This window comes from Cherax quadricarinatus, chromosome 33 (genome assembly GCF_038502225.1).
Source record: "Cherax quadricarinatus isolate ZL_2023a chromosome 33, ASM3850222v1, whole genome shotgun sequence".
NCBI classification, from domain to species: Eukaryota; Metazoa; Arthropoda; class Malacostraca; order Decapoda; family Parastacidae; genus Cherax; species Cherax quadricarinatus.
This window is the reverse complement of record NC_091324.1, coordinates 998,455-1,009,902: the sequence shown is the minus strand read 5'-3', so window position 1 is coordinate 1,009,902 and position 11,448 is coordinate 998,455. Positions and strand designations below refer to the sequence as shown.

The 11,448-nt window shown below is 39.2% G+C and overlaps 1 protein-coding gene across 2 annotated transcripts in view; it reads right to left on the bottom strand.

Moving 5' to 3' along the window:
- The window catches only part of Hmt4-20 (Histone methyltransferase 4-20), a 110,503-nt gene that overhangs the window by 44,690 nt on the left and 54,365 nt on the right, over window positions 1-11,448 (bottom strand). For both annotated transcript variants that reach the window (XM_070090756.1, XM_070090757.1), the window contains exon 6: window positions 2,741-2,927. In XM_070090756.1, the coding sequence (XP_069946857.1) occupies window positions 2,741-2,927 (187 nt within the window). The remainder of the gene's footprint in view (window positions 1-2,740; window positions 2,928-11,448) is intronic.

The window sequence follows — 11,448 nt, the reverse complement described above, 5'->3', positions numbered from 1 at the left end:
ACAAAATTGGGATTTTGCTGCCAATCCCAGATACGGTTTGCTGGTGGATACTGGACATCATAGGCTGGTTGTATGGGTGGTTGTGGCGGGCTGGTGGGTGACGCTCCGCTTTGTCCTTGAACTGACGAGTCAGCAGCGTGGGTTCTCGCGTGGCACAGCGAGTCACGCATGGCGGTGCCACTACCACCACCAGCCCCACTAACACCATCCACTGATGTCTGTGGCCCATCCATGCCAAGTGTAGCCACATCATCCTCACTATCACTACCTAAAACGGGTGTAGGGCCACGGGATGTACTCCGGGATGTACTCCGGGATGAACTCCGTCCCCTGGGCACAGCATAGGGTACACTACCCGAGCGCATGCGGCGGCGAACATACCGACGCTTCACTGGTGAATATGTTTCCTCACTATCACTACTCGAATGATCGTCGAGCGCAATAAAATCACAATCCACGTCAGAATCATCGTCATTACTGAAGTCAGAGGCCAGGCCACGGGAAAATATTAGTTTTCTCTTACGTTTAGGAACACCCGACCGTGAGTCACGAGTGCCCACACCAGAGGTAGAAGGTCGAGGATCGTCGGGGTTTTCTGCACTATTATCGATATCCTGGTCATTATTTTCGGTCACTAACTTATCAAAGCCGTAGAATTCGTCTTCATTTCCACTTCCATCAGTGTCAGAACTATCAGACAGGAAGAGGAGAGTCCCAATTTTCCGGGGAGTGAGAGCTGACTTGCGACGAGACATGGTGAACAAGGGTGACTGAGCCGGCGTTCCCACAATGCTATGCAGGCGCCTAGATTTTTTGTTTACGGCGCAAACCCACGGCGCAGACCCATTCTCTCATATGTAGGCCTATGAGCGCTTTCGCGCTAAATTTGACGGCGCTAGAATTTTGGCGTAGATCTACGGTTTGGACACTCACCGACCAGCCGTAGATCTACGGGACGGACCCTGAAAGGGTTAATGTAATATACAACATTTAATGAGACTCGGCGATTATTATTATTTCTAGTATGGCGCCATTTGTGCAAGTTGTCTGCTGCCACATCTCATATTTATGCTTGTTTATTCTACTATGGGGTGTATTTATCATCTTCACATGTTATGCATCATGTTTATTATATAATACTGAAAAAATATCATACACGTTTGTGGAAGGCATACTACTGAAACAGAGATCAATTAGTTTCAGGACTGGAAGTAGCTTGAAATGGAGCTCAAAGCAGTGAAAATATCCAATTTTTACTAATATTCCTAAGAGCAAGAAAGGCCCCCCTACACCCCCAGTCTGCTCTATGGGATTTTATAAAATAGGTTTAATTCAATTATAGGAACACTGTAAACCATAATAAATTATTCCTGGTTGCATTTTATTACCCAAGAAATAAGAGTAAATACAGCCTCTCCTCACTTAGCGACATAATCATTTACTGCTGACTTGGACTTACGACAGGTCCTCTGACCAGTATGCATACCTAAATAAGGTGTATTAGAGCTGATTTCCTCTATTCTGTTTATTACAGTATACAGTACACTACTGTATAAACATATAAAAATATACCAGAAATGTTATAAATGGTGCAAAGGTGACATTAAAACAATATCAAAAAATGGTTGACACAAACCCACTACCATTATAGTATTCTCCTCACTTAGTGACGAATTCATTTACCGACGTGGTCTTAGGAACAGAACTCTCTTGTTAAGTGAGGAGAGGCTGTATTCTAATTTTGTTTGACTAAGAATTCAAAATGGAAGGCGAGTGTAACATAGGAAAAACCATTTAGCCAGACTTGAGTCCTGGAGGTGGGAAGCTATTGAATGAATGCTGGTGAATGTGTTATCATCACTGGGTCACTCTTCATTTGCATGAGACAACAATTAATGTAAAAAAATAATATATACAGTGGACCCCCGGTTAACGATATTTTTTCACTCCAGAAGTATGTTCAGGTGCCAGTACTGACCGAATTTGTTCCCATAAGAAATATTGTGAAGTAGATTAGTCCATTTCAGACCCCCAAACATACACGTACAAACGCACTTACATAAATACACTTACATAATTGGTCGCATTCGGAGGTAATCGTTATGCGGGGGTCCACTGTATATATTTTTTTTTGTCAGCCCTCTCCCACTGAGGCAGAGTGACCCAAAAAAAACTAACACTTTCACCATCATTCACACAATCACTGTTACTGCAGAGGTGCCCAGATACAACCATTTAGATGTCACTCTTAAGAGCCAATGTCCCAAACCCCTCCTTTAAAGTGCAGGCACTGTACTTTCCACCTCCAGGACTCAAGTCTGGCTAACCAGTTTCCGATTCTCTTCACAAAATATTAAATGCTCACACTCCAACAGCTTGTCAGGTTCCAAAAACCATTTGTCTCCATTCACTCATATCTAACATGCTCACACATGTCTGCTGCATGTCCAAGCCCCTTGCACACAAAGCCTCTTTTACCCTCTCCCTCCAACCCTTCTTAGGATGACCCCTGCCCCTCCCCCCCTTCACTACAGATTTATATAAAGAATAAAACAGGGCATCAGAAAATAAGAAAATGTACAAATAAAAAAGAATATGCATCAGAAAATATAGAATACACAAGACAATAAAGAGGTATAGATGAAGAAACAAAGATGAAAATGCTGACAAAGAATTACAATTTGAAGAAATTAATCATGTTAGTCATCTTCTCAGGTAAACTAGAGGAAAAGTTCATTACCTTGCAGTTGGCACGACAATCATGATTGATGAAGGCTGCTGGTCCAAGCCACAGCTGGGCACAATTTTTCCTGCACGAGTACATAACAGAGAAATCATTTTTGCCAGGATGCAGCAGTTGTGTCTCCTCATCTTCACTCAGCTCAGCAATACATCCTACCAAAAATCCTATCTGCTCATTCTTGTACCTGAAATCATCAAAATGCCAAGGAGGAAGTAAGACACAAAGGAATCACATAAAACATTATAACCAGAAGGAAAACATGATACATTGCATACAATGAGTAATTCCGCAAATTTTCCAACAAATTTCATACTTTTGGTGTCATTACCTCCAGAAAAAGATATTCTACTATTTCAGAAGAATTTTTTTTATTTAGCTCCTTAACTGTCCAAACATAGATCTATGTTCTCTCGCCCAGCGCTCAGAACACTTTAAAAAAAAAATTTTTTTTAATTCAAATAAAGAGGGCATTTTTCTACATGTAACAGGATAAAAAAAAAAATAAGAGTCAGTACCTACCGAGATATAAGACCACGAAGTTGGTGCTGGATGCTCACCCGATGGCAACATGGAGTCCTGCAGCTTGCAGAAGTGTTGCCGATATACCTTTTTTTTTCTCTCTCTCTTTTTTAATTTATATAATTTTTGTTCTGATAATTACAATTTAAAGTAGTTCCTGTGATTTCATAGCCAATCTTTGTTCTGACACTAATATTAGGTACTGAAATAGTACTCAGTCACAAACACACTGACAGGTGAACATTTTCACCTGCCTTGGTCACATACTATTGTCTAGAATTATATACATAGATAGTATTTATAGGTCCCAGCAATGTTTTAAGACATGCTGGAGTATATATGAAACTCCTTGAAGCATGGTGTGAGACGAGTGTCACTCCACTGCTGACAGTGTAGCATTGGAGTGACATTTGACGATCATGCACTGCCTTGGCTTTGTTTTTCACTGTTACACAAACTGTCTGTCTGTCTGTCTAGCTCTCTCTGTTTATCTCTGTCTCTGCTTATCTGTCTTTCTGTCTCAGAGGGAGCCACTCATGATCCAACAGGTAATACACATGATGCAGTCATCACATCTGATTCCTGAACAAGTGAAAATGAGTATTACTTGCCAGTCATGTTTATTATGCCTTATATCTACAAGCACAGTATAGCACTTTGTCTGAATTTTTGGGGTTATCCTAGGTAATTTACACAATGTATAATTGTATTTGCATGTACCTGTGAGATAGAGATAGACAGAGACATAGACAGAGATAGGAACAGACAGACAGATGGAGACAGAGACAGCCAAAGTCAATCAGCTACCCAGCCGCCGGCCAGCCAGCCTGCCGAACACATATTACACATTCCAAAACTGTTTCTCTTTACTTAGGGAACAGGTTATAGGACATTCTGGCAGGATGACACTACCAGTGGTACCAAAATTGAAAAGGATGTTGCACAGATGTTGCATATGGCTTATTATTGAGGTTTTTGAAATTTCCTTGACCACTTGTGGCAACATCCACCTCAAAGCCACTAAACTCAGGGTCAATATCACTTTCCTCTTAAACGGAGTGTTAATAGGACATGACATCAGTGAATCCCTGGTGTTTGCCTTGATGTTTGCTCTAGCTGGCACTCAATTGAATTGGTGCTCCCACAAGGTACTAAGTGGTCCCAGATATTTTTAATACTGCTCACACTGATTATTAAGACCCATTCTATGCTGACCAGGCATCTCAGGCCAATCACACCAAATTTGGAGGTAGGAAAAATAAAACATTGCTCTACATTTTCAGCACTAGTGGTAACAATGCAGATCTATGTTTGGACAGTTAAGGGGCTAAAAAGTGGACAATGAGAGCAATATTAATTTTGGAGATCTAGACAATTTAACCCTTAACCCTTTCAGGGTCCAAGGCCCAAATCTGGAGTCACGCACAAGTGTCCAAGAATTTTCAAAAAAAAAATTTGTTATTTTTTCTTATGAAATCGTAGAGAATCTTTTTGTGAAGGTAATAAAACAAAAAGTACGAAATTTGGTGGAAAATTGACGAAATTATGCTCTCGCGAATTTTGATGTGTCAGCGATATTTACGAATCGGCGATTTTGCCGACTTTGACTCCCATTTTAGGCCAATTACATTATTCCAATCAACCAAATTCTTAGCTATTTCACTAGTATTACTTCTATTCTATCGATTGAGCACAAGAAATCGCCAAGTCAACTGTTTCAACTACAAAATAAAGTGATCGGAAATTGTTAATTTGGCCAATTTAACACAAAGTTCAAAATATTCCAATTTCAAAATAGGGTCCAGAATGAACAATGTAGGCATTCCTGGCACTAAACTAACATTTCCTCTGTTCATTAGTTATGTTTTGAGGCTTTACAAATAAATTCCATTTTGATTTTTTATTCATATAATGAATTTTTATTCACACCAAAAAATAGAAGATTTACTGTTATGCAATACTGTAATAATTGTATAAATATCATCACCATATTTGTGAATGTATATTAGACCCACCAGCTGACGTGTATTAGACGTGTGAGGTCGTTTGTTTACTCTTGAATATCGGCAAAAATTTAACATTTCTGCTACTTTGAGCTCAGTTTCAAGCCATTTCCAGTGCTAAAACCAATCAAAATCATCTCTATTTCTGTAATATGTCTTCCAGTCTATCAAATGAGACCAAGAAATCGCAAATACAACTATAAAAAACATACGAAAAAACACTGGAAAGTTGCTGTTTTAATCGAAAAATCATGATTTCATTTTTTTTCTCTCATTATACACAGTGTGCTGCAGGATCTGTTTTATGTGGTGCACACATACCACATAGATGTATTCTCTCATATCTAGGCCCAAATGTACCACTCACAGTTTATCAGAGTGAGCTGAGCTCATGGCGTAGATCTACGGTTTGGACCCTGAACGTAAAGCCGTAGATCTACGGGACGGACCCTGAAAGGGTTAAACTGTCCAAACGTAGATCTACGTTCACTCGTGTGGCACTCTGAATATTTTGAAAAATAAAAAAAAAAAAATTCTTTTAAAATGAAGAGCACATTTTTCTACATGTTATAGGATTAAAAAAAAAATTAGGGTCAGTGCTTACTGAGATATAAGACTGTGAAGTTGGCTCTGGATGCTCACCTGTCAGCAACATTGACTCCTGTCGTTTGCAGAAGTGTTGTCGATATACCTCTTTTTCGTGTTTTTATTTTAATTTATATATTTTTTATGTTCTGATAATTACACTTTATAATAGTTCTTGTAATTTCATAGCCAACCTTTGTTCTGACACTAATATTAGGTACTGAAATAGTGCTCAAATAGTCACAATCACATTGACAGGTGTACATTTTCACCTGCCTGGGTTATTTACTGTTGTCTAGAAATATATAAAGTATTTATAGGTCCCAGCAATGTTTTAGATACCCTGGCATATACCTCGAAGCATGTTGTTATGAAAGTCATCCCTATACTGTTGACAACCCAGTGACATTTGATAAATGCCCACTGCTCCAGCTAACCCTCGCTGTATTTATCACTATTACACACAAACATGTCTTGTCTCTCTGTCTATTCATCTATCTGTCTGCCTGTCTATCTGTCTGCCTGTCTCTCTGTCTCTGTCTATCTGCCTGCCTGTCTGTGTCTCTTCTTATCTGTCTGTCTGTCTGCCTGGAATATACGCATATCACACTCCTTGAAGAACCGTGTTATGACATCTGTTATCAGCTCAGTGACATTTGATAAATGGGTGCTTGGGGGAACCCTGGCTTTATTTGTTTTCACTGATACACACAAACATGTTTCTGTCTATCTCTGTCTATCTGTCTGTCTATCTTTGCCTGGAATTTTTGGAGTATCCTAGGTAATTTACACTGTATAATAACTGTGCTTATGTGTACATGTGAGACAGAGATATAGATAGAGATATAGAGAGATATATAGATAGACAAAGATACAGACAGATATAGAAAGAGACAGAGCCAGAGACAACCAAAGCCAGCCAGCCGGCCAGTATGCCGAATACATAACATAAGAAAGAAGGAACACTGCAGCAGGCCTACTGGCCCATGCAAGGCAGGTACATGTCACCCTCCTCCCCAGGCTTAGACGAATGACCCACCTAGTCAGGTCACATCCAGTGAATAGCACAAGCCAGTCAGGTCCAACCCACACTCACTCATGTATTTAACCTATTTTTACTTTCCTCTTAACCCTTAAACGGTCCAAACATATTGACGTTCAAATTCGTCGTGCTACAAAAGTAGATCTACTTTTTTTTACATATTTTCAAATATAACAAAAAAATGTAGATAAAAGTTTTTTTTACACGTTTTCACATGTAAAAAAAAAAAAAAAAGATCTACATTTTATTACATACTTTCAGATGTTGAAAAAACGTATATATATGTTTGGACCATTTAAGAGTTAAAATGGTAGTGTTAATGGGACATGGCATCAGTGAATCCCTGGTGTTTGCCACACTATTTGCTCTAACTGGCACTCAATTGAACTGGTGCTTCCACATAATACTAAGTGCTTCTAGATTTTTTTAATAGTGCACACACTGAGTGCACAGACCCATTATTTCATGTCTAGGCGACTCAAGCCTATTGTGCCAAATTTGAAGGAATGAAAAATAAAATGTTGATCTACGTTTGGAGCGCTACGCGTGCAAATGTAGATCTATGTTTGGAAAATTTAAGGGTTAAGGGTTAAATGTAGAATCGCTCATTGTTACAAAGAAGGAAAAAAATCTTATTGTTTGGATTTAATAGACAACCCCCATCCCTATTTGTTTATTAAATCAAGGGTTCACTGAACTTTAGAGGCATTCCCAAAATTTAAATTCTTTACTGGCTTAACCCTTTCGGGGTTTCGGCCATACTAGTACGGCTTACGCGCCAGGGTTTTTGACGTACTAGTACGCATAAATTCTAGCGCCCTCAAATCTAGCAAGAGAAAGCTGGTAGGCCTACATATGAAAGAATGGGTCTATGTGGTCAGTGTGTGCAATATAAAAAAAATCCTGCAGCACACAGTGCGTAATGAGGAAAAAAAAAACTTTGACTGTGTTTTTGATCTAAAACAGCGACTTTGCACCGTATTTTCATATGGTATTTATGGTTGTATTCTAGTTTTCCTGGTCTTATTTTATAGAATGGAAGACATATTACAGAAATTGAGATGATTTTGATTGGTTTCACAATGAAAAGTACCTTGAAATTGAGCACAAATTAGCAGAAATGTTCGATTTTTGCCAAAGTTCAAAGTAAACAAATCATGCAACGCATCCAATACACGTTAACTGGTGAATCTAATATTCTTTCACAAGTGTGCTGGTATTATTTATACCATTTCTACACTAATACAGTAGTCTGCATAACAGTAAATCTTCTATTTTTTGTGAGAATAAAAATTCAAAGTGGAAAGCAAAAGAAATGTAAGAGGGGCATGGAGATGTGGCTAATGAACAGAGGAAATGTTATTTTAGTGCCAGGAATGTCTTTCTTGTTTATTCTGGACCCTATTTGGAAATTGGCATCTTTTGAAATTTGTGTGAAATTGGCAAAATTGCTAAATTCTGACCACTTTACTGGATAGTTGATATCGGTAAATGGGTGGTGTCTTGTACTCATTCAATAGAAAAAACGGAGTTCTAGCGAAATAGTTATGATTATTGTCGACTAGTACACTGGAATTGGCCGAAAATAGGGCTCAAAGTGGGCAAAATCGCCGATGCGTAAACATCGCCGAGACCGCTAACTTCACAAGAGCATAATTCCCTAAGTTTTCCATCAAATTTCATACTTTGGTGTCATTATGATCGGGAAAAGATTCTCTTATCTTTTCATTAGAAATTTTTTTTTTTTTTTTTTTTGAAATTTTGGCGACCCTGAGAACAAGTCTCTGAGGGGGCCTGGCGACCCTCAAAGGGTTAACAAGATCAGTAAACGATCTCTATACCTTTTCCAGTCTCACAGCTTTCCTGCCTTGAATTAAGCCATCAAAACCAAATAATAGTCTCAACTAGAGCACATTAGTTTCTCATATTTCTAAGCTTAATACTGTCAGTAGACTACCGAAAGCCTTCTCCGGAATTGTACCACCGACAGCAGTAATGAAAAAAGCAGCAGTCAAGTGGGGTGAAAATTCTCTTGCACATGTACCTGATACAGGTACTCTAGAAGTGCACTGCAAAAAGCAATGTTATCAGCTATCAAAGATCAACTACTAGGGTGTGAAGGATATGTGGATCAGTATGCCATAAGCAGCATCAGCCTGGCTGAACAACCCTGGCCCAGGGTGAGGCTGTGAGACAAGGAAAATTCTCAAAACCCATCAAGAGTATGTCAAAAGTGTATCCAACCTAACCTAACCCAACCTGACAAAACCCATCCCAACCCAACCTAACCTAACTCTACACTGACCAATGTAATGAAATCTAACCATACACAGCCTAACTTTAAAAACCTACAAACCTTTGTATGGACAATTTACACAAAAGAAAACTATCTCTAACAAAACCCACTTAATAATAAACAATTTAAACTTTCAATTATGACTGAACTTCATCAAGGGGCTAAACTCAATCATGATTGAGGAGGGCTATTAATTCCTTCTTCCCAATTGTTATCTTCCTCTTCAATCTTCCTCCATTTAAGTAGATTTCTTAGTAGTCAAATAAACAAAAGCAAATTTTTAACTTAAGAAGTAAAAACAGAGCCTTCCTATGTAGCTGGATGTCTGAGTCACAAGACACTGCTGGCAGTATAGTGCTTTCACTTCAACTGCCTCTACCAACAACCACAACACTGCTGGCAGTGTTGTTATTCCTTCACTTCAACTGTCTCTACCCACAATTATATCCTCTTTATCTCAAATCGACCATTCTTATCAACATGATACAGCAGAAGCCCCGTATCCACTGATTTGGCATCCACGGTGTCAGTTATGCACAGTTTATTGTGGCCTAAAAATATCTCTTAATCTTGAATAATAATGGCTCAAAAGTGCAAAAATAGAGAAACTGGCAGTTTTTCAAAGCCTAAGAGAAGCTATGAAGTGCTTCCCATCAGTGAAAAAGTGATAATTTTCCACTTACTGTGCATAATTAATCAAACTTTATAATAGGTATGCAAAACAACCATGGGGGGAATAGAATGATAGCTCTAGACCTTTCGTGTTGCAATCAACACATCACCAGGAGCTTACAAAGCTGCAGAAAAGAGGAAGATGTGAAAGCAAATATGATCACTGGAGCTTGCAAAGTTGCAGGAAAGAGGCTGTTCAAGCACATACGATCCCAAGGGACATCTTCACTGGAGTGAGGGAGGGAGAAGGGAACAGGAAGTGACCCCAGGCATTCCAGTACCCATAGCCAGAAAGGTTGAATATTAAAATATCAGAAAGAGCCCACAAGCACTGATATTGCAATAGTAGCCTAAATGAACGCAACATAGCAGTTATTAAAAATTCGGTCAGACTGCTATTGTTAATTGCCACATTATGTTTATTTAGGCTATTCTTACAATATCAGTGCTTGTGGGCTCTTTCTAATGCTATAATATTCAACCTTTCTGGCTATGGGTACTGGTATGCCTGGAGGCATTTCCTACTCCCTTCTCTCTCCCTCACTCCAGTGAAGATGTCCCTTGGGATCATATGTGCTTGAACAACCTCTTTTCTGCAACTTTGCAAGCTCCTGATGTGTTGATTGCAACACGAAAGGCCTAGAGCTATCATTCTAAACCCCCCGTGGTTGTTTTGTATCCTGTATCACTTGGTTTGTGATATTTGCATTTTATAATAGGTATGTTTAGGACGTACATATAGAATTTGCTACTAGCCATGACTTTGGTATCCGCGACAGGTCCTTGGAATGTATCCCCTGCAAATACGGGGGTTCTACTGTACACAGTTATGTGAAAATTCTACTCGAACATTATTATGCAAATTCTTGTGTAATTTCTTGAACATAATAATAATAATGTAGGTAGTAGGTTGGTAGACAGCAACCGCCCAGGGAGGTACTACCGTCCTGCCAAGTGAGTGTAAAACGAAAGCCTGTAATTGTTTTACATGATGGTAGGATTGCTGGTGTCCTTTTTTCTGTCTCATGAACATGCAAGATTTCAGGTACGTCTTGCTACTTCTACTTACACTTAGGTCACACTACACATACATGTACAAGCACATATATACACACCCCTCTGGGTTTTCTTCTATTTTCTTTCTAGTTCTTATTCTTGTTTATTTCCTCTTATCTCCATGGGGAAGTGGAACAGAATTCTTCCTCCGTAAGCCATGCGTGTTGTAAGAGGCAACTAAAATGCCGGGAGCAAGGGGCTACTAACCTCTTCTCCTGTATATATTACTAAATGTAAAAGGAGAAACTTTCGTTTTTCCTTTTGGGCCACCCCGCCTCGGTGGGATACGGCCGGTGTGTTGAAAGAAAGAATAATAATAATGTAGGTAGTAGGTTGGTAGACAGCAACCGCCCAGGGAGGTACTACCATCCTGCCAAGTGAGTGTAAAACGGAATCCTGTAATTGTTTTACGTGATGGTAGGATTGCTGGTGTCTTTTTTCTGTCTCTTAAACATGCAAGATTTCAGGTACGTCTTGCTACTTCTACTTACACTTAAGTCACACTACACATACATGTACAAGCATATATATA